The sequence below is a fragment of the Nerophis lumbriciformis genome, linkage group LG03 (genome assembly GCF_033978685.3).
Source record: "Nerophis lumbriciformis linkage group LG03, RoL_Nlum_v2.1, whole genome shotgun sequence".
NCBI classification, from domain to species: domain Eukaryota; kingdom Metazoa; phylum Chordata; class Actinopteri; order Syngnathiformes; family Syngnathidae; genus Nerophis; species Nerophis lumbriciformis.
The window spans coordinates 29421287-29448269 of record NC_084550.2 but is presented as its reverse complement, the minus strand read 5'-3'; the positions used below and the strand labels follow the sequence as shown (position 1 = coordinate 29448269).

The 26983-nt window shown below is 37.9% G+C and overlaps 1 protein-coding gene across 2 annotated transcripts in view; it reads left to right on the top strand.

The window, feature by feature from the left end:
* Positions 1-26983, top strand: part of dpydb (dihydropyrimidine dehydrogenase b) — a 96913-nt gene that overhangs the window by 58163 nt on the left and 11767 nt on the right. For both annotated transcript variants that reach the window (XM_061936569.2, XM_061936575.2), the window contains exons 18-21: positions 16106-16225; positions 19967-20109; positions 21335-21389; positions 21461-21582. In XM_061936569.2, the coding sequence (XP_061792553.1) occupies positions 16106-16225; positions 19967-20109; positions 21335-21389; positions 21461-21582 (440 nt within the window). The remainder of the gene's footprint in view (positions 1-16105; positions 16226-19966; positions 20110-21334; positions 21390-21460; positions 21583-26983) is intronic.

Genomic DNA, 26983 nt, shown 5'->3' with positions numbered 1-26983 from the left:
CATGAATAATGGTAGGACACAATGTCAACATGAATAATGGCTAGGACACAATGTCAACATGAATAATGGCTAGGACACAATGTCAACATGAATAATGGTAGGACACAATGTCAACATGAATAATGGTAGGACACAATGTCAACATGAATAATGGCAAGGACACAATGTCAACATGAATAATGGTAGGACACAATGTCAACATGAATAATGGTAGGACACAATGTCAACATGAATAATGGTAGGACACAATGTCAACATGAATAATGGCTAGGACACAATGTCAACATGAATAATGGCTAGGACACAATGTCAACATGAATAATGGTAGGACACAATGTCAACATGAATAATGGCTAGGACACAATGTCAACATGAATAATGGCTAGGACACAATGTCAACATGAATAATGGTAGGACACAATGTCAACATGAATAATGGTAGGACACAATGTCAACATGAATAATGGTAGGACACAATGTCAACATGAATAATGGCTAGGACACAATGTCAACATGAATAATGGTAGGACACAATGTCAACATGAATAATGGCTAGGACACAATGTCAACATGAATAATGGCTAGGACACAATGTCAACATGAATAATGTTAGGACACAATGTCAACATGAATAATGGCTAGGACACAATGTCAACATGAATAATGGTAGGACACAATGTCAACATGAATAATGGTAGGACACAATGTCAACATGAATAATGGCTAGGACACAATGTCAACATGAATAATGGCAGGACACAATGTCAACATGAATAATGGTAGGACACAATGTCAACATGAATAATGGCTAGGACACAATGTCAACATGAATAATGGTAGGACACAATGTCAACATGAATAATGGCTAGGACACAAAGTCAACATGAATAATGGTAGGACACAATGTCAACATGAATAATGGTAGGACACAATGTCAACATGAATAATGGTTGGACACAATGTCAACATGAATAATGGCTATGACACAATGTCTACATGAATAATGGTAGGACACAATGTCAACATGAATAATGGTAGGACACAATGTCAACATGAATAATGGTAGGACACAATGTCACCATGAATAATGGCTTGGACACAATGTCAACATGAATAATGGTAGGACACAATGTCAACATGAATAATGGCTAGGACACAATGTCAACATGAATAATGGTAGGACACAATGTCAACATGAATAATGGTAGGACATAATGTCAACATGAATAATGGTAGGACACAATGTCAACATGAATAATGGTAGGACACAATGTCAACATGAATAATGGCTAGGACACAATGTCAACATGAATAATGGCTAGGACACAATGTCAACATGAATAATGGTAGGACACAATTTCAACATGAATAATGGTAGGACACAATGTCAACATGAATAATGGTAGGACACAATGTCAACATGAATAATGATAGGACACAATGTCAACATGAATAATGGCTAGGACACAATGTCAACATGAATAATGGCTAGGACACAATGTCAACATAAATAATGGTAGGACACAATGTCAACATGAATGATGGTAGGACACAATGTCAACATGAATAATGGTAGGACACAATGTCAACATGAATGATGGTAGGACACAATGTCAACATGAATAATGGTAGGACACAATGTCAACATGAATAATGGCTAGGACACATTGTCAACATGAATAATGGTAGGACACAATGTGAACATGAATAATGGTAGGACACAATGTCAACATGAATAATGGTAGGACACAATGTCAACATGAATAATGGTAGGACACAATGTCAACATGAATAATGGTAGGACACAATGTCAACATGAATAATGGTAGGACACAATGTCAACATGAATAATGGTAGGACACAATGTCACCATGAATAATGGCAGGACACAATGTCAACATGAATAATGGCAGGACACAATGTCAACATGAATAATGGTAGGACACAATGTCAACATGAATAATGGTAGGACACAATGTCAACATGAATAATGGCAAGGACACAATGTCAACATGAATAATGGCTAGGACACAATGTCAACATGAATAATGGCAGGACACAATGTCAACATGAATAATGGTAGGACACAATGTCAACATGAATAATGGTAGGACACAATGTCAACATGAATAATGGCTAGGACACAATGTCAACATGAATAATGGTAGGACACAATGTCAACATGAATAATGGCAAGGACACAATGTCAACATGAATAATGGTAGGACACAATGTCAACATGAATAATGGTAGGACACAATGTCAACATGAATAATGGCTAGGACACAATGTCAACATGAATAATGGCTAGGACACAATGTCAACATGAATAATGTTAGGACACAATGTCAACATGAATAATGGTAGGACACAATGTCAACATGAATAATGGTAGGACACAATGTCAACATGAATAATGGTAGGACACAATGTCAACATGAATAATGGCTAGGACACAATGTCAACATGAATAATGGCTAGGACACAATGTCAACATGAATAATGGTAGGACACAATGTCAACATGAATAATGGCTAGGACACAATGTCAACATGAATAATGGCTAGGACACAATGTCAACATGAATAATGTTAGGACACAATGTCAACATGAATAATGGCTAGGACACAATGTCAACATGAATAATGGTAGGACACAATGTCAACATGAATAATGGTAGGACACAATGTCAACATGAATAATGGCTAGGACACAATGTCAACATGAATAATGGTAGGACACAATGTCAACATGAATAATGGCTAGGACACAAAGTCAACATGAATAATGGTAGGACACAATGTCAACATGAATAATGGTAGGACACAATGTCAACATGAATAATGGTAGGACACAATGTCAACATGAATAATGGCTATGACACAATGTCTACATGAATAATGGTAGGACACAATGTCAACATGAATAATGGTAGGACACAATGTCAACATGAATAATGGTAGGACACAATGTCACCATGAATAATGGCTTGGACACAATGTCAACATGAATAATGGTAGGACACAATGTCAACATGAATAATGGCTAGGACACAATGTCAACATGAATAATGGTAGGACACAATGTCAACATGAATAATGGTAGGACATAATGTCAACATGAATAATGGTAGGACACAATGTCAACATGAATAATGGTAGGACACAATGTCAACATGAATAATGGCTAGGACACAATGTCAACATGAATAATGGCTAGGACACAATGTCAACATGAATAATGGTAGGACACAATTTCAACATGAATAATGGTAGGACACAATGTCAACATGAATAATGGTAGGACACAATGTCAACATGAATAATGATAGGACACAATGTCAACATGAATAATGGCTAGGACACAATGTCAACATGAATAATGGCTAGGACACAATGTCAACATAAATAATGGTAGGACACAATGTCAACATGAATGATGGTAGGACACAATGTCAACATGAATAATGGTAGGACACAATGTCAACATGAATGATGGTAGGACACAATGTCAACATGAATAATGGTAGGACACAATGTCAACATGAATGATGGTAGGACACAATGTCAACATGAATAATGGCTAGGACACATTGTCAACATGAATAATGGTAGGACACAATGAGAACATGAATAATGGTAGGACACAATGTCAACATGAATAATGGTAGGACACAATGTCAACATGAATCATGGTAGGACACAATGTCAACATGAATCATGGTAGGACACAATGTCAACATGAATAATGGTAGGACACAATGTCACCATGAATAATGGCAGGACACAATGTCACCATGAATAATGGCTTGGACACAATGTCAACATGAATAATGGTAGGACACAATGTCAACATGAATAATGGTAGGACACAATGTCAACATGAATAATGGCTAGGACACAATGTCAACATGAATAATGGCTAGGACACAATGTCAACATGAATAATGGCAGGACACAATGTCAACATGAATAATGGTAGGACACAATGTCAACATGAATAATGGTAGGACACAATGTCAACATGAATAATGGCAAGGACACAATGTCAACATGAATAATGGTAGGACACAATGTCAACATGAATAATGGCAAGGACACAATGTCAACATGAATAATGGTAGGACACAATGTCAACATGAATAATGGTAGGACACAATGTCAACATGAATAATGGCTAGGACACAATGTCAACATGAATAATGGCTAGGACACAATGTCAACATGAATAAAGGCTAGGACACAATGTCAACATGAATAATGGTAGGACACAATGTCAACATGAATAATGCTAGGACACAATGTCAACATGAATAATGGTAGGACACAATGTCAACATGAATAATGGCTAGGACACAATGTCAACATGAATAATGGTAGGACACAATGTCAACATGAATAATGGTAGGACACAATGTCAACATGAATAATGGCTTGGACACAATGTCAACATGAATAATGGTAGGACACAATGTCAACATGAATAATGGCTTGGACACAATGTCAACATGAATAATGGTAGGACACAATGTCAACATGAATAATGGTAGGACACAATGTCAACATGAATAATGGCTAGGACACAATGTCAACATGAATAATGGTAGGACACAATGTCAACATGAATAATGGTAGGACACAATGTCAACATGAATAATGGCTAGGACACAATGTCAACATGAATAATGGTAGGACACAATGTCAACATGAATAATGGTAGGACACAATGTCAACATGAATAATGGTAGGACACAATGTCAACATGAATAATGACAGGACACAATGTCAACATGAATAATGGCTAGGACACAATGTCAACATGAATAATGGTAGGACACAATGTCAACATGAATAATGGCAGGACACAATGTCAACATGAATAATGGTAGGACACAATGTCAACATGAATAATGGTAGGACACAATGTCAACATGAATAATGGCAAGGACACAATGTCAACATGAATAATGGTAGGACACAATGTCAACATGAATAATGGCAAGGACACAATGTCAACATGAATAATGGTAGGACACAATGTCAACATGAATAATGGTAGGACACAATGTCGACATGAATAATGGCTAGGACACAATGTCAACATGAATAATGGCTAGGACACAATGTCGACATGAATAATGGCTAGGACACAATGTCAACATGAATAATGGTAGGACACAATGTCAACATGAATAATGGCTAGGACACAATGTCAACATGAATAATGGCTAGGACACAATGTCAACATGAATAATGTTAGGACACAATGTCAACATGAATAATGGCTAGGACACAATGTCAACATGAATAATGGTAGGACGCAATGTCAACATGAATAATGGTAGGACACAATGTCAACATGAATAATGGCTAGGACGCAATGTCAACATGAATAATGGTAGGACACAATGTCAACATGAATAATGGCTAGGACACAATGTCAACATGAATAATGGTAGGATACAATGTCAACATGAATAATGGTAGGACACAATGTCAACATGAATAATGGTAGGACACAATGTCACCATGAATAATGGCAGGACACAATGTCACCATGAATAATGGCTTGGACACAATGTCACCATGAATAATGGCAGGACACAATGTCACCATGAATAATGGCTAGGACACAATGTCAACATGAATAATGGTAGGACACAATGTCAACATGAATAATGGTAGGACACAATGTCAACATGAATAATGGCTAGGACACAATGTCAACATGAATAATGGTAGGACACAATGTCAACATGAATAATGGCTAGGACACAATGTCAACATGAATAATGGTAGGACACAATGTCAACATGAATAATGGTAGGACACAATGTCAACATGAATAATGGCTAGGACACAATGTCAACATGAATAATGGTAGGACACAATGTCAACATGAATAATGGTAGGACACAATGTCAACATGAATAATGGTAGGACACAATGTCAACATGAATAATGGTAGGACACAATGTCACCATGAATAATGGCTTGGACACAATGTCAACATGAATAATGGTAGGACACAATGTCACCATGAATAATGGCTAGGACACAATGTCAACATGAATAATGGTAGGACACAATGTCAACATGAATAATGGTAGGACACAATGTCAACATGAATAATGGCTAGGACACAATGTCAACATGAATAATGGTAGGACACAATGTCAACATGAATAATGGCTAGGACACAATGTCAACATGAATAATGGCTAGGACACAATGTCAACATGAATAATGGTAGGACACAATGTCAACATGAATAATGGTAGGACACAATGTCAACATGAATAATGATAGGACACAATGTCAACATGAATAATGTCTAGGACACAATGTCAACATGAATAATGGCTAGGACACAATGTCAACATAAATAATGGTAGGACACAATGTCAACATGAATGATGGTAGGACACAATGTCAACATGAATAATGGTAGGACACAATGTCAACATGAATGATGGTAGGACACAATGTCAACATGAATAATGGTAGGACACAATGTCAACATGAATGATGGTAGGACACAATGTCAACATGAATAATGGCTAGGACACATTGTCAACATGAATAATGGCTAGGACACAATGTGAACATGAATAATGGTAGGACACAATGTCAACATGAATAATGGTAGGACACAATGTCAACATGAATAATGGTAGGACACAATGTCAACATGAATAATGGTAGGACACAATGTCACCATGAATAATGGCAGGACACAATGTCACCATGAATAATGGCTTGGACACAATGTCAACATGAATAATGGTAGGACACAATGTCAACATGAATAATGGTAGGACACAATGTCAACATGAATAATGGCTAGGACACAATGTCAACATGAATAATGGCTAGGACACAATGTCAACATGAATAATGGCAGGACACAATGTCAACATGAATAATGGTAGGACACAATGTCAACATGAATAATGGTAGGACACAATGTCAACATGAATAATGGCAAGGACACAATGTCAACATGAATAATGGTAGGACACAATGTCAACATGAATAATGGCAAGGACACAATGTCAACATGAATAATGGTAGGACACAATGTCAACATGAATAATGGTAGGACACAATGTCAACATGAATAATGGCTAGGACACAATGTCAACATGAATAATGGCTAGGACACAATGTCAACATGAATAATGGTAGGACACAATGTCAACATGAATAATGGTAGGACACAATGTCAACATGAATAATGGCTAGGACACATTGTCAACATGAATAATGGCTAGGACACAATGTGAACATGAATAATGGTAGGACACAATGTCAACATGAATAATGGTAGGACACAATGTCAACATGAATAATGGCTAGGACACAATGTCAACATGAATAATGGTAGGACACAATGTCAACATGAATAATGGTAGGACACAATGTCAACATGAATAATGGTAGGACACAATGTCACCATGAATAATGGCAGGACACAATGTCACCATGAATAATGGCTTGGACACAATGTCACCATGAATAATGGCAGGACACAATGTCAACATGAATAATGGCTAGGACACAATGTCAACATGAATAATGGTAGGACACAATGTCAACATGAACAATGGTAGGACACAATGTCAACATGAATAATGGCTAGGACACAATGTCAACATGAATAATGGTAGGACACAATGTCAACATGAATAATGGCTAGGACACAATGTCAACATGAATAATGGCTAGGACACAATGTCAACATGAATAATGGTAGGACACAATGTCAACATGAATAATGGTAGGACACAATGTCAACATGAATAATGGCTAGGACACAATGTCAACATGAATAATGGTAGGACACAATGTCAACATGAATAATGGTAGGACACAATGTCAACATGAATAATGGTAGGACACAATGTCACCATGAATAATGGCAGGACACAATGTCACCATGAATAATGGCTTGGACACAATGTCAACATGAATAATGGTAGGACACAATGTCAACATGAATAATGGCTAGGACACAATGTCAACATGAATAATGGTAGGACACAATGTCAACATGAATAATGGTAGGACACAATGTCAACATGAATAATGGCTAGGACACAATGTCAACATGAATAATGGTAGGACACAATGTCAACATGAATAATGGCTAGGACACAATGTCAACATGAATAATGGCTAGGACACAATGTCAACATGAATAATGGTAGGACACAATGTCAACATGAATAATGGTAGGACACAATGTCAACATGAATAATGGCAAGGACACAATGTCAACATGAATAATGGTAGGACACAATGTCAACATGAATAATGGTAGGACACAATGTCAACATGAATAATGGTAGGACACAATGTCAACATGAATAATGGCTAGGACACAATGTCAACATGAATAATGGCTAGGACACAATGTCAACATGAATAATGGTAGGACACAATGTCAACATGAATAATGGCTAGGACACAATGTCAACATGAATAATGGCTAGGACACAATGTCAACATGAATAATGGTAGGACACAATGTCAACATGAATAATGGTAGGACACAATGTCAACATGAATAATGGTAGGACACAATGTCAACATGAATAATGGTAGGACACAATGTCAACATGAATAATGGCTAGGACACAATGTCAACATGAATAATGGTAGGACACAATGTCAACATGAATAATGGCTAGGACACAATGTCAACATGAATAATGGCTAGGACACAATGTCAACATGAATAATGTTAGGACACAATGTCAACATGAATAATGGCTAGGACACAATGTCAACATGAATAATGGTAGGACACAATGTCAACATGAATAATGGTAGGACACAATGTCAACATGAATAATGGCTAGGACACAATGTCAACATGAATAATGGTAGGACACAATGTCAACATGAATAATGGTAGGACACAATGTCAACATGAATAATGGCTAGGACACAATGTCAACATGAATAATGGTAGGACACAATGTCAACATGAATAATGGCTAGGACACAAAGTCAACATGAATAATGGTAGGACACAATGTCAACATGAATAATGGTAGGACACAATGTCAACATGAATAATGGTTGGACACAATGTCAACATGAATAATGGCTATGACACAATGTCTACATGAATAATGGTAGGACACAATGTCAACATGAATAATGGTAGGACACAATGTCAACATGAATAATGGTAGGACACAATGTCACCATGAATAATGGCTTGGACACAATGTCAACATGAATAATGGTAGGACACAATGTCAACATGAATAATGGCTAGGACACAATGTCAACATGAATAATGGTAGGACACAATGTCAACATGAATAATGGTAGGACATAATGTCAACATGAATAATGGTAGGACACAATGTCAACATGAATAATGGTAGGACACAATGTCAACATGAATAATGGCTAGGACACAATGTCAACATGAATAATGGCTAGGACACAATGTCAACATGAATAATGGTAGGACACAATTTCAACATGAATAATGGTAGGACACAATGTCAACATGAATAATGGTAGGACACAATGTCAACATGAATAATGATAGGACACAATGTCAACATGAATAATGGCTAGGACACAATGTCAACATGAATAATGGCTAGGACACAATGTCAACATAAATAATGGTAGGACACAATGTCAACATGAATGATGGTAGGACACAATGTCAACATGAATAATGGTAGGACACAATGTCAACATGAATGATGGTAGGACACAATGTCAACATGAATAATGGTAGGACACAATGTCAACATGAATGATGGTAGGACACAATGTCAACATGAATAATGGCTAGGACACATTGTCAACATGAATAATGGTAGGACACAATGTGAACATGAATAATGGTAGGACACAATGTCAACATGAATAATGGTAGGACACAATGTCAACATGAATAATGGTAGGACACAATGTCAACATGAATAATGGTAGGACACAATGTCAACATGAATAATGGTAGGACACAATGTCACCATGAATAATGGCAGGACACAATGTCAACATGAATAATGGCAGGACACAATGTCAACATGAATAATGGTAGGACACAATGTCAACATGAATAATGGTAGGACACAATGTCAACATGAATAATGGCAAGGACACAATGTCAACATGAATAATGGCTAGGACACAATGTCAACATGAATAATGGCAGGACACAATGTCAACATGAATAATGGTAGGACACAATGTCAACATGAATAATGGTAGGACACAATGTCAACATGAATAATGGCTAGGACACAATGTCAACATGAATAATGGTAGGACACAATGTCAACATGAATAATGGCAAGGACACAATGTCAACATGAATAATGGTAGGACACAATGTCAACATGAATAATGGTAGGACACAATGTCAACATGAATAATGGCTAGGACACAATGTCAACATGAATAATGGCTAGGACACAATGTCAACATAAATAATGGTAGGACACAATGTCAACATGAATGATGGTAGGACACAATGTCAACATGAATAATGGTAGGACACATTGTCAACATGAATAATGGCTAGGACACAATGTGAACATGAATAATGGTAGGACACAATGTCAACATGAATAATGGTAGGACACAATGTCAACATGAATAATGGTAGGACACAATGTCAACATGAATAATGGTAGGACACAATGTCACCATGAATAATGGCAGGACACAATGTCACCATGAATAATGGCTTGGACACAATGTCAACATGAATAATGGTAGGACACAATGTCAACATGAATAATGGTAGGACACAATGTCAACATGAATAATGGCTAGGACACAATGTCAACATGAATAATGGCTAGGACACAATGTCAACATGAATAATGGCAGGACACAATGTCAACATGAATAATGGTAGGACACAATGTCAACATGAATAATGGTAGGACACAATGTCAACATGAATAATGGCAAGGACACAATGTCAACATGAATAATGGTAGGACACAATGTCAACATGAATAATGGCAAGGACACAATGTCAACATGAATAATGGTAGGACACAATGTCAACATGAATAATGGTAGGACACAATGTCAACATGAATAATGGCTAGGACACAATGTCAACATGAATAATGGCTAGGACACAATGTCAACATGAATAATGGTAGGACACAATGTCAACATGAATAATGGTAGGACACAATGTCAACATGAATAATGGCTAGGACACAATGTCAACATGAATAATGGCTAGGACACAATGTCAACATGAATAATGGTAGGACACAATGTCAACATGAATAATGGCTAGGACACAATGTCAACATGAATAATGGCTAGGACACAATGTAAACATGAATAATGTTAGGACACAATGTCAACATGAATAATGGCTAGGACACAATGTCAACATGAATAATGGTAGGACACAATGTCAACATGAATAATGGTAGGACACAATGTCAACATGAATAATGGCTAGGACACAATGTCAACATGAATAATGGTAGGACACAATGTCAACATGAATAATGGCTAGGACACAATGTCAACATGAATAATGGTAGGACACAATGTCAACATGAATAATGGTAGGACACAATGTCAACATGAATAATGGTAGGACACAATGTCACCATGAATAATGGCAGGACACAATGTCACCATGAATAATGGCTTGGACACAATGTCACCATGAATAATGGCAGGACACAATGTCAACATGAATAATGGCTAGGACACAATGTCAACATGAATAATGGTAGGACACAATGTCAACATGAACAATGGTAGGACACAATGTCAACATGAATAATGGCTAGGACACAATGTCAACATGAATAATGGTAGGACACAATGTCAACATGAATAATGGCTAGGACACAATGTCAACATGAATAATGGCTAGGACACAATGTCAACATGAATAATGGTAGGACACAATGTCAACATGAATAATGGTAGGACACAATGTCAACATGAATAATGGCTAGGACACAATGTCAACATGAATAATGGTAGGACACAATGTCAACATGAATAATGGTAGGACACAATGTCACCATGAATAATGGCAGGACACAATGTCACCATGAATAATGGCTTGGACACAATGTCAACATGAATAATGGTAGGACACAATGTCAACATGAATAATGGCTAGGACACAATGTCAACATGAATAATGGTAGGACACAATGTCAACATGAATAATGGTAGGACACAATGTCAACATGAATAATGGCTAGGACACAATGTCAACATGAATAATGGTAGGACACAATGTCAACATGAATAATGGCTAGGACACAATGTCAACATGAATAATGGCTAGGACACAATGTCAACTTGAATAATGGTAGGACACAATGTCAACATGAATAATGGTAGGACACAATGTCAACATGAATAATGGCAAGGACACAATGTCAACATGAATAATGGTAGGACACAATGTCAACATGAATAATGGTAGGACACAATGTCAACATGAATAATGGTCAACATGAATAATGTTAGGACACAATGTCAACATGAATAATGGTAGGACACAATGTCATAATGGCTAGGACACAATGAATAATGGCTAGGACACAATGTCAACATGAATAATGGTAGGACACAATGTCAACATGAATAATGGCTAGGACACAATGTCAACATGAATAATGGCTAGGACACAATGTCAACATGAATAATGGTAGGACACAATGTCAACATGAATAATGGCTAGGACACAATGTCAACATGAATAATGGCTAGGACACAATGTCAACATGAATAATGGTAGGACACAATGTCAACATGAATAATGGCTAGGACACAATGTCAACATGAATAATGGTAGGACACAATGTCAACATGAATAATGGTAGGACACAATGTCAACATGAATAATGGCTAGGACACAATGTCAACATGAATAATGGTAGGACACAATGTCAACATGAATAATGGCTAGGACACAAAGTCAACATGAATAATGGTAGGACACAATGTCAACATGAATAATGGTAGGACACAATGTCAACATGAATAATGGTTGGACACAATGTCAACATGAATAATGGCTATGACACAATGTCTACATGAATAATGGTAGGACACAATGTCAACATGAATAATGGTAGGACACAATGTCAACATGAATAATGGTAGGACACAATGTCACCATGAATAATGGCTTGGACACAATGTCAACATGAATAATGGTAGGACACAATGTCAACATGAATAATGGCTAGGACACAATGTCAACATGAATAATGGTAGGACACAATGTCAACATGAATAATGGTAGGACATAATGTCAACATGAATAATGGTAGGACACAATGTCAACATGAATAATGGTAGGACACAATGTCAACATGAATAATGGCTAGGACACAATGTCAACATGAATAATGGCTAGGACACAATGTCAACATGAATAATGGTAGGACACAATTTCAACATGAATAATGGTAGGACACAATGTCAACATGAATAATGGTAGGACACAATGTCAACATGAATAATGATAGGACACAATGTCAACATGAATAATGGCTAGGACACAATGTCAACATGAATAATGGCTAGGACACAATGTCAACATAAATAATGGTAGGACACAATGTCAACATGAATGATGGTAGGACACAATGTCAACATGAATAATGGTAGGACACAATGTCAACATGAATGATGGTAGGACACAATGTCAACATGAATAATGGTAGGACACAATGTCAACATGAATGATGGTAGGACACAATGTCAACATGAATAATGGCTAGGACACATTGTCAACATGAATAATGGTAGGACACAATGTGAACATGAATAATGGTAGGACACAATGTCAACATGAATAATGGTAGGACACAATGTCAACATGAATAATGGTAGGACACAATGTCAACATGAATAATGGTAGGACACAATGTCAACATGAATAATGGTAGGACACAATGTCACCATGAATAATGGCAGGACACAATGTCACCATGAATAATGGCTTGGACACAATGTCAACATGAATAATGGTAGGACACAATGTCAACATGAATAATGGTAGGACACAATGTCAACATGAATAATGGCTAGGACACAATGTCAACATGAATAATGGCTAGGACACAATGTCAACATGAATAATGGCAGGACACAATGTCAACATGAATAATGGTAGGACACAATGTCAACATGAATAATGGTAGGACACAATGTCAACATGAATAATGGCAAGGACACAATGTCAACATGAATAATGGTAGGACACAATGTCAACATGAATAATGGCAAGGACACAATGTCAACATGAATAATGGTAGGACACAATGTCAACATGAATAATGGTAGGACACAATGTCAACATGAATAATGGCTAGGACACAATGTCAACATGAATAATGGCTAGGACACAATGTCAACATGAATAATGGCTAGGACACAATGTCAACATGAATAATGGTAGGACACAATGTCAACATGAATAATGGTAGGACACAATGTCAACATGAATAATGGCTAGGACACAATGTCAACATGAATAATGGCTAGGACACAATGTCAACATGAATAATGGTAGGACACAATGTCAACATGAATAATGGCTAGGACACAATGTCAACATGAATAATGGCTAGGACACAATGTCAACATGAATAATGTTAGGACACAATGTCAACATGAATATTGGCTAGGACACAATGTCAACATGAATAATGGTAGGACACAATGTCAACATGAATAATGGTAGGACACAATGTCAACATGAATAATGGCTAGGACACAATGTCAACATGAATAATGGCTAGGACACAATGTCAACATGAATAATGGTAGGACACAATGTCAACATGAATAATGGTAGGACACAATGTCAACATGAATAATGGTAGGACACAATGTCACCATGAATAATGGCAGGACACAATGTCACCATGAATAATGGCTTGGACACAATGTCAACATGAATAATGGTAGGACACAATGTCAACATGAATAATGGCTAGGACACAATGTCAACATGAATAATGGTAGGACACAATGTCAACATGAATAATGGTAGGACACAATGTCAACATGAATAATGGCTAGGACACAATGTCAACATGAATAATGGTAGGACACAATGTCAACATGAATAATGGCTAGGACACAATGTCAACATGAATAATGGCTAGGACACAATGTCAACATGAATAATGGTAGGACACAATGTCAACATGAATAATGGTAGGACACAATGTCAACATGAATAATGGTAGGACACAATGTCAACATGAATAATGATAGGACACAATGTCAACATGAATAATGATAGGACACAATGTCAACATGAATAATGGCTAAGACACAATGTCAACATAAATAATGGTAGGACACAATGTCAACATGAATGATGGTAGGACACAATGTCAACATGAATAATGGTAGGACACAATGTCAACATGAATGATGGTAGGACACAATGTCAACATGAATAATGGTAGGACACAATGTCAACATGAATGATGGTAGGACACAATGTCAACATGAATAATGGCTAGGACACATTGTCAACATGAATAATGGCTAGGACACAATGTGAACATGAATAATGGTAGGACACAATGTCAACATGAATAATGGTAGGACACAATGTCAACATGAATAATGGTAGGACACAATGTCAACATGAATAATGGTAGGACACAATGTCAACATAAATGATGGCTAGGACACAATGTCAACATGAATAATGGTAGGACACAATGTCAACATGAATAATGGCTAGGACACAATGTCAACATGAATAATGGCTAGGACACAATGTCAACATTAATAATGGTAGGACACAATGTCAACATGAATGATGGTAGGACACAAATATTTGCCAATGAAGGAAAAGGATGTCAACAAATATAGCTGTAGATTAAAATAATACATAGTCTGTCAAAAATCACAAATAAATGTGCAAACAATTTTGGTTCTGAGCAAAAAACACTTCTGTTGAAGTCAAGCAGCCAATCTTTAGGTGGTCAACGTGTTACAGGTGGTCAGGTGGTCAATGTGTTACGGGTGGTCAGGTGCTCAGGTGGTCAATGTGTTCCAGGTGGTCAGGTGCTCAGGTGGTCAATGTGTTCCAGGTGGAGCAGATGGTGTTACAGCCACAAACACAGTCTCAGGTTTGATGGGACTGAAGGCAGACGGCTCGCCCTGGCCAAGTGTTGGAGCTGGCAAATGCAGCACGTACGGAGGAGTGTCAGGTAAACACTCTCATCATTGTTGGAGGACACCTGTATTGATGGAAACTACTTGACTTCATACTTTCGTGTCCTCATCAATCAAACTATTGATGTAAACTACAAACCCTGTTTCCATATGAGTTGGGAAATTGTGTTAGATGTAAATATAAACGGAATACAATGATTTGCAAGTCATTTTCAACCCATATTCAGTTGAATATGCTACAAAGACAACAAATTTGATGTTCAAACTCAAAAACTTTATTTTTTTTGTTGCAAATAATAATTAACTTAGAATTTCATGGCTGCAACACGTGACAAAGTAGTTGGGAAAGGGCATGTTCACCACTGTGTTACATGGCCTTTTCTTTTAACAACACTCAGTAAACGATTGGGAACTGAGGAAACTAATTGTTGAAGCTTTGAAAGTGGAATTATTTCCCATTCTTGTTTTATGTAGAGCTTCAGTCGTTCAACAGTCCGGGTTCTCCGCTGTCGTATTTTACGCTTCATAATGCACCACACATTTTCGATGGGAGACAGGTCTGGACCACAGGCGGGCCAGGAAAGTACCCGCACTCTTTTTTACAAAGCCACGCTGTTGTAACACGTGCTGAATGTGGCTTGGCATTGTCTTGCTGAAATAAGCAGGGCGTCCATGAAAAAGACGGCGCTTAGATGGCAGCATATGTTGTTCCAAAACCTGTATGTGCCTTTCAGCATTAATGGTGCCTTCACAGATGTGTAAGTTACCCATGTCCTAGGCACTAATGCACCCCCATACCATCACACATGCTGGCTTTTACACTTTGCACCTATAACAATCCGGATGGTTCTTTTCCTCTTTGGTCCGGATGACACGATGTCGAATATTTCCAAAAACAATTTGAAATGTGGACTCGTCAGACCACAGAACACTTTTCCACTTTGCATGAGTCCATCTTAGATGATCTCGGGCCCAGAGAAGTTTCTGGATGTTGTTGATAAATGGCTTTGGCTTTGCATAGTAGAGCTTTAACTTGCACTTACAGATGTAGCGACCAACTGTATTTAGTGACAGTGGTTTTCTGAAGTGTTCCTGAGCCCATGTGGTGATATCCTTTAGAGATTGATGTCGGTTTTTGATATAGTGCCGTCTGAGGGATCGAAGGTCACGGTCATTCAATGTTGGTTTCCGGCCATGCCGCTTACGTGGAGTGATTTCTCCAGATTCTCTGAACCTTTTGATGATATTATGGACCGTAGATGTTGAAATCCCTAAATTTCTTGCAATTGCACTTTGAGAAACGTTGTTCTTAAACTGTTTGATTATTTGCTCACGCAGTTGTGCACAAAGGGGTGTACCTCGCCCCATCCTTTCTTGTGAAAGACTGAGCATTTTTTGGGAAGCTGTTTTTATACCCAATCATGGCACCCACCTGTTCCCAATTAGCCTGCACACCTGTGGGATGTTCCAAATAAGTGTTTGATGAGCATTCCTCAACTTTATCAGTATTTATTGCCACCTTTCCCAACTTCTTTGTCACATGTTGCTGGCATCAAATTCTAAAGTTAATGATTTTTTGCCAAAAAAAATAAATGTTTATGAGTTTGAACATCAAATATGTTGTCTTTGTAGAATATTCAATTGAATATGGATTGAAAAGGATTTTCAAATCATTGTATTCTGTTTATATTTACATCTAACACAATTTCTCAACTCATATGGAAACGGGGTTTGTAGACTGTAATGTTTACTTTTTGGAATATGTCCGTCACTACAAGAAACATGTTAAATTAAGCATAATTTGATATATAAGACGCACCCAGTGACCTTGTTTGTCAGCATGTCTGTGATCTTCTTTTAATTCTTTTTTTTTTTAAATTAATTAATTAATTAATTTATTTATTTATTTATTTATTTTTTAATATATTTTATTAATATTATTTTTTTATTTTTCCCCTCCCTCAGGGGGGGGGCTCGGCGGGGCGGTTGCTGGTTGTTCCATCTCCATCGTTGGGGTCCCTGCGGGTGGGGTGGGTGGTTCCCGTGGCCCTGTGCCTGGGTGGTCCTGCGGCGGCCGGTTTGGGTGGGGTGGCCGGGGGCTGGCCTCGCCGCGCTCTCCGGGGGTGGGGGGTGGGCTCGTGGGGGCCCGGTTGCCGGTGGGGCGGGGGCGGTCTTCCCGTCCGGTTGCGGGGAGTCTCTGGGTCCCTCGGGCGGGGCGTCTCGCCTTTCTGCCCGTGTGGGGTGTGGTCTCTCGCTGGCTTGGGGTCTGGCTGTCCCCTGCTTTTCTCGTGCCCTGTCCTCTGCCGGGTGCGTCTGTCTGCGGCCTGCTGCTGGCCCTTGTGGGCGGTACGGTGGGTCGGGCTCTGGGGTTCCTGTCGCTGGCCGGCTTGGCTGCGTGGGGGCGGTGGTCCCTGGTTCCCTGGGCACCACGCCTCCTGTTTGTGGGTTGGGCTCTCGGGGGTGATGGGGCCGTGCTCTGGCTCCCACGCACTCTGGGAGTCGAATGTATTTTACATGCAAATTCACATATGCTCACATACGTACATAGGTACCTACGCTCCCACATACATACACAAATACAGTACATATTTACCTACCTAATGTTCGTACATCCACACGCACATTCAATATACAAACATACACATATACACATTCTGTACATATACATTCACTGTACAAACACATATACACATTCTGTACATATACATTCATTGTACAAACACATATACACATTCTGTACATATACAAGTACATATGCATACTTACACTCATGCACATAATCACGTTTCATCAAACATATATTAACGTTGTTGCCCTAGGGTAAACTGGGTGTAACACATGGCACACTGACAAAGCTTAACCTATTGTGACTATAACAATCTACAAGGTTAATGTAGGTTGCTTCTCTTTCTCCCCCTCCATTTTTCTGCATTCTTTCGTATCTCAAGTTATCATTACGTATATGTATTGTTGCATTTAAACAACTGTATTGTTGATAATAAAGGTAAATTATTGGTATTGTTCATTATCAATAGCGCTATTTCTATTGGTATTTGTATTGATCCATTTGTAGTGTAATAATGCTCATTGTCATTTCTGTATTATTTTTTATTTTTCGCTAACTGCTTATTTGCTATTACTTTTACCATCATATTTGTACATGTCATATTTGCTGATGTTGCTCTATTGTTGTTGTTGTTGTTGTTTGCTGTTGTTGTTTTTGTCTCTCTGTCTAATCCCCCTCTTATCCCCACAATTTCCCCCTCTGTCTTCTTTTTTTTCTCTTTCTATCCCCTCCTGCTCCGGCCCGGCTGCACTAAATGATAATATAAATACATTTAATAAAGTCAAATACAAATAAGGCAACAAGAGAAGTATCCTACACTTCTCTTTTGTAAAGTAAATCTGAACAGCCGACATGGGCATCTACATCAACTATATGATTTGCCTGAGAAGCTGGACAGGACACAAAAACAAACAAAAATAATAATAATAATAATTTAAAAAAAATAAGACGCACCCGACTATAAGTCGCAGGACTTGCCTACCTGTAAAAAAGGTGTTACTTATAGTTTGGAAAAGACATATTGGAGACATACTGGATCCAGATGTTTCTTTTTCAATTAAAAACCATTGTCAGCTTTTTGCATGATGTCTGTGGATTCAGAAACTTCCAAATCAGTTGTTGTGTGACGCTGATTACAAAGACATTTTATTGATATGTTGATACTGTGAATGCTCTTAATGATACACACGCACTGATATCATGTGTGCAGGTAATGCCATCAGACCCATTGCTCTTAGAGCTGTCTCCGCCATTGCAAGAGCGCTTCCGGGCTTCCCAGTTCTGGCCACTGGAGGGATTGACTCTGCAGAATCTGGCTTACAGTTTCTTCACGCTGGTGCCTCAGTGCTACAGGTACTACTAATATCTTCATGCTAAGTGCCGCTAAGAAAAGGCATTGAAGCAAAATGAAACTTAAACTGAACTGGCTGCAAAGTAAACAAAAACAGAATGCTGAACGACAGCAAAGACTTACTGTGGAGCAAAGACAAAGTACATCCGAACATGACATGACAATCAACAATGTTCCCACAAAGAAGGATAAAAACAAGTGAAATATTCTTGATTGCTAAAACAAAGTAGATGCGGGAAATATCGCTCAAATGAAGACATGAAACTGCTACAGGAAAATACCAACAAAAGAGAAAAAGCCACCAAAATAGGAGCGCAAGACAAGAAGTAAAACACTACACACAGGAAAAGAGCAAAAAAGTCCAAATAAGTCAGGGTGTGATGTGACAGGTGGTGACAGTACACCTACTTTGAGACAAGAGCTATATTATGCATGCTTTGTTATGCTTTAAAGTCATATCCAACAATTGTGACAACAACTTTTTACTGTCAGCTGGGTTCAGTTTTTGAATGATGTCTGCTGGTGGTGTGCCTATGCATTTTTTCAATGAAAAAAATATGCCTTGGCTCAGAAAAGGTTGAAAAACACTTTACTAAACTACAGCATGTTCTGCCCCCTCATGTCAGAAGGGCCACTGTTAAAAGCCTTGTCCTAAAAGCCACTTCTATTATTTGGCTTTTAAATCAGCTTGAGTCATGTGGTCCTCTGTGTCTTTTATGTCTTTTTCTATTTTATCAGGTTGTTTTTTTTAGTGATTTTATTATGTTATATATTGCCCAGGAGAAGAGGCAAATACATGTTACACATTTTTGCAACAAATACAGCACTTAACTTAACTTTAACTTAACTTAAACTTTAACTTTAACTTAACTTATAGCAGCCGTAAAACAGTAGATGGTACCTCGGGAACACAAGGGGACTCAACAGTGAACAAAATTGGGTAGTTACCTTCTTTAGTAAGCAGGAGGATGTTAAGTGGGTTTTAAATGTGTGTGAAAGATGCCAAGACTGCCTGCCTTCTTCTTCTCCTTCTTTTAATGGTGGTTGGTTGGCAAGCAAACATGTGATGTGCATTATTGAAGTGGAATGGTAGCCTATTTGAAATAATTTCATTCAATCCATGCTTTGTATCTTGGGCAGCACAGTGGTACAGTGGTTAGTGCTCCTTTTGAATCCAGGTGCTACCATAGGTTGTGGGAGCGTTGACAACATGTTTGGCATCAACAGGTATGCAGTGCCATCCAGAACCAGGACTTTACCTTGATTGAGGACTACTGTGTGGGTGTGTAAGCAGACTTTGGCACGTTTGCTCTATTATGAATCCATCATGTCCACGGTGCTGTGTGTGCTTAGGGTTGAAGACCTTGCTGTACTTGAAGAGCCTTGACCTAAAAGACTGGGATGGTCAGTCTCCTCCAACAGAGAGACACCAGAGGGGGAAACCTATTCCAAAACTGGGAGACATGGTTGGACAGGTACGTCTATCAGTGGTAAAAATAAGGCCATTACTTTGCCACAGTTCACTCTTGCTAAGGTTTGACCACAATAATGACCACTGCAACACGGAGGTACCTGCCTGATAAATTTAGGATACCATAGGATGGAGCAGGGGTGTCCAAACTACATCCTGCCAGCCTCTCTAGATTGGCCCGCCAGATGTCAAATTATTCTTAAATACCAAACGGTTTTTGAATGCTACATATTTGCTGCCATTTTTGTGGCCTTTGAAAGTACTTTGACATAACAGCACAGCATTTACTTATATGACACGTTCCAAACAACCTTCCCTAGTCATGGTGCAAAAAAAAAATGTAACTAACATAAAGGTCAACGCACATGGTCACACATAACACAACCTGCTCACTGTGCACACACACACACACACACACACACACACACACACACATATATATATATATATATATATATATATATATATATATATATATATATATATATATATATATATATATATATATATATATATAGCCCAGTGTGGCCCCCGAGTGAAAAAGTTGGAACACCCCTGGGATAGAGCAGTGGTTCTTAGCCATTGTTGCCCCCTAGAGGACCGCCAAAGATATATGTTTCTCAGCTGTGGTCCGTATAGGCCGCAGTGATACCTAGTTGTAGTACACTTTTCCACCACTTGTGGCAGTAATGATTAGACTTAGACTTAGACCAACTTTAATGATCCACAAGGGAAATTGTTCCACACAGTAGCTCAGTTACAAAGGATGGAAAGGATAATGCAGGTATAAAGTAGACTAAAAATGTACCATAGTAGCAATATAACATATATGTAATATTTACATATTGTATATACAGTATATGATATATACCGATATATTACTGAATAGAATAGAATGCCTGTTATTGTCACTATACACAGGTACCATGAGATTAAAAGCTTTTATTGTCACTATACACAGGTGCCATGAGATTAAAAACTTTTAATGTCACTATACACAGGTACAATGAGATTAAAAGCCTTTTAATGTCACTATACACAGGTACAATGAGACTAAAAGCCGTTTAATGTCACTATACACAGGTACAATGAGACTAAAAGCTTGTAATGTCACTATACACAGGTACAATTAGATTAAAAGCCTTTTAATGTCACTATACACAGGTACCATGAGATTAAAAGCTTTTAATGTCACTATACACAGGTGCCATGAGATTAAAAGATTTTAATCTCATACACAGGTAGAATGAGATTAAAAGCAAGTCCAGTATCAGTGCGACAGTCTATAAATATGCAAAACATAGGAAGGAAAGAAGAAAAATAGTGCAAAAGGATGTAAGGTGCACAGTCCAGTCCTGAGAAGGAATGTTATGAATGTGTTGTTTAAATATTAAATATTATATATATAGAAAGTAAAAATTACACACAGAGAGGTGCTAAACTATCAAATCTGTGCCTATGAGAGTTCATCGTGGTTATGGCTTTAGGGGAAAAAACTGTTCTTGACTATGTTTGTCTTAGACCTGATGACCCTGTAGCGCCTTCCTGAGGGCAGCAGGTCAAGCAGGTCAAAGCCAGAAGAAGAAGAAGTCTGGCGCTAAAGTCATGTAGAAGTTTTTTAAGTGCAAAAAATTATGACTAAATTGGTGAAACTGTTAGGCAGTTAAGTAAAAAAAAACTGGTCAGTATTTTGTCAATACTGTAAATAATCCAATTTTCAGTTACTATTATCACTTATTTTAATGTACTCTAAAAGTGGTGAAAAATCTGTAATATTGCAATCTGTGGAAAAACACCACAAAGCAGCCATTTATTCAGAGTTGATGAATAAAGGCTGGCTTACTGGCCTGCAACACTTCAAAGTGTCCCTTTCATGCACCTTATATGTTGCTCTTTGATGTAGCTCATTTTGTTCTTGTGTCCCTTTGCTGTACCTTATGTTGTTCTTTCATCCTTTGAAGTACCTTATGTTGTTATGTTGTTCTTTCATCCCTTTGATGTACCTTATTTCGTCCCTCTGATGTATCTTATGTTGGTTTGTGTCCCTTTGATGTACCTTATGTTGTTCATGTGTCCCTTTGATGTACCTTTTATTGTTCTTGTGTCCCTTTGATGTACCATATGTTCATTGTGTCCCTTTGATGGATCTATTGTGTCCCTTTGATGTATATTATTGTTCTTGTATCCCTTTTATGTACCTTATTGTGTCCCTTTGATGTATCTGTTGTTCTTGTTGATGCCATATGTTCTTGTGTCCCTTGGATGTACCTTGTTGTTCATGTGTCTCTTTGATGTACCATGTTAATTGTGTCCCTTTGATGGTTCTATTGTGTCCCTTTGATGTACCTTATCGTGTCCCTTTGATGTATCTATGTTCTTGTTGATGCCATGTTGTTCTTGTGTCCCTTTGATGTACCTTATGTTGTTCATGTGTCCCTTTGATGTATCATGTTGTTCATTGTTTCCCTTTGATGTATCTATTGTGTCCCTTCTATGTTGTCCCTGTACCTTCATTTGTTTCCCTTTGATTTCGATGTGCCTTTGTTGCCCTTGTGTGCATCTGATATATCTCATGGTGTTCTTGTGTCCCTTTGATGCATCTCCCTTTGATGTACCTTATGTTGTTCATGTGTCCCTTTGATGTACCTTATGTTGTTCATGTGTCCCTTTATGTTCTTGTGTCCCTTGTTGTTCTTGTGTCCCTTTGATGTTCATATGTTGTTCATTGTTTCGCTTTGATGTATCTATCGTGTCCCTTCTATGTTGTGTCCCTGTACCTTCATTTGTTTCCCTTTGATGTATCTCATGGTGTTCTTGTGTCCCTTTGATGCATCTCCCTTTGATGTACCTTATGTTGTTCATGTGTCCCTTTGATGTACCTTATGTTGTTCTTGTGTTCCTTTGATGTACATTGTGCCCCTTTGATGGATCTATTGTTTATTGTTTATTGTTTATTGAATGGATCCCCATTAGCTGACGCCAAGGCGACTGCTAGTCTTCCTGGGGTCCATATAGGAGCATACAAAATGAAAAATGCAAAGAATACATGCAATAACAGACATTATACAATGGAAAAATACAACATAAGATAAAAAGCTAGTTAAAACCAGTATTAAAAATTCTCGTCATGTGGGCAGCTGCAATAGGTGTATCTTCAAAGCTGTCTTGAATGACAATTTACTTTGTGAGAGATTAATGTGAGATGGCAACCCATTCCAAAATGATGTACATCTATACATGACTGTATGTTTGAGGAGATTGGTCCTGGGAGCAGGAAGTGCCAAATAGCCATTGCTGGCATTCCTAGTGTCATGAATATGTGTATTAGTTGATTTTAAAAACTGTTTGTAAAAGTAATCTGGTGATTGATCTAAAATGATAGTTCTAAAGAACATAATGAGACTACAATGCATCTTTTGTTCAACAGACAACCAGGACAGGCGTGAATGCATAAATGCAATATTAGTGTGCAAAGAACATTTAAGTAGCAGTCTAGCCGCTCTGTTCTGAACAAGTTGCAGTTTGTTCAGGTCAGACTTAGTCGTAGCGGACCATATTATAGGACAGTAATGAAGATGACAGAAAACCAAGGACTGTATGACTTGAGCCATTGTTGAGGATGTCAAGAAGGTGGAGCACTTCCTGACCATGGCTAAACCTCTTCCCATTCTCATTGAAATACCATTAATATGATCAGACCATGACAGTTGACTGTCTAATAGCACACCAAGCAATTTTGCTTTTTTGACCTGCTCAATACGTATGTCTGACATTAAAATATGAAGCTGTGGGTCATCAACAAGCATATGCCTGGATCCAAAAAGAATGCTTTTTGTTTTGTCAATATTCACAACAAGTTTACTATCATTTACCCAGCGGGACACTGTCTCCAGGTCCTGATTTAAGTTGTTTTCTAGGTCATTTAAGGTAGAGGCAGTACTGTATAGAGTTGTGTCATCTGCATACATAACCATATTGGTGTTTGTTGTAACACAGGGAAGATCATTAGTAAAAATAATAAAAAGTAAAGGACCTAAGCAGCTTCCTTGAGGCACGCCGCAGTAATTGTACTTGCGTTCAGATAGGCTACCATTAAAACACACTCTCTGTGATCTTGCTGATAGATAGCTCAACATCCAAGAAAGTGACATACTATTAAAACCATATTTTCTCAGTTTGGAGATCATTATGTTGTGATCTATGACATCGAATGCCGCACTAAAGTCAATCAGGACAGTACCAACCATCTTCTTGACGTCCATTTGTGACAGCCAGTCATCAGTCAGCTGAGCTAGAGCAGTAGATGTTGAGTGACCTTGCCTATAAGCATGCTGGGAACCCGACATCAGTTTGTTGTAGGTAAAGTAATCTTGAATTTGTTTGAAAACAACTTTTTCCATCAATTTACTAAGAACAGGAAGTATGCTTATTGGTCTACTATTTATACCAGTAAAATCTTTATTTTTGTCCTTGGGTAGAGGGATGACCTTAGCCTCCTTCCAAACCCCAGGAAAGACTCCATATCTTAATGATTTATTAAATATATGACAAATCGGAGTTGATACATGGCATGCCGCAATTCTTAACAATTTGCCATCTAGCATGTCCGTCCCAGCAGGTTTATCAGATGGCAGTGATAACAACAATTTCTCAATATCAGAACTACTAACTGGTACAAAATCGAACCTGCAGTTTTTACCCTTCATTATATGATTTTCAATTAATGTGCATGAGGAGGAGCCATCAGAAGGCGTCATATTCACTCTCAGATTTTCCACCTTGTTTGTGAAGTAATTATTAAAATATGTGGCAATTTCCATTGGCTTAGTCAGGTAAGCTCCATCAACTTCTATATACGAATTTGTTTTACATGATGCTGATCTTCCCATTATTTGATTTAAAATTTTCCACAATTGTTTTCCATCATGTCTAAAGTCATAGATCTTTGTCTGATAATATACCTTTTTATTACTTCTATTTATTTTAGTTACACGATTTCTTAATTTACGATAGATCATTGCATCAGAAAGTAGACCAGAAGAGTCTGCCAACTTTTTAGCCTGGTTACGTTGCTTCATAAGTGCTTTGAGCTCATTCCCTAACCAAGGGGCGCCATTTGCCTTGACAGTTGTTTTCCTGACAGGAGCATGCTTATCTACAATCTGCAAAAATAACTTCATGAATGTGCTCAAAGCCGCTTCGGGATCCTCCTCAAGACACACAATTTCCCAGTTAACATGTTTCACATCATCTATAAATTTTACTTCATTAAAATATTTATAAGATCTTTTATGTATAGTCACACTAGGAGCTTTGGAGAGCTTGGTCTTCCTCCTTATTGCAATTAAGTTGTGATCCGTAAAGCCAAGAGCTATTGATACTGTTTTAGTGCATTTATCAGGAAC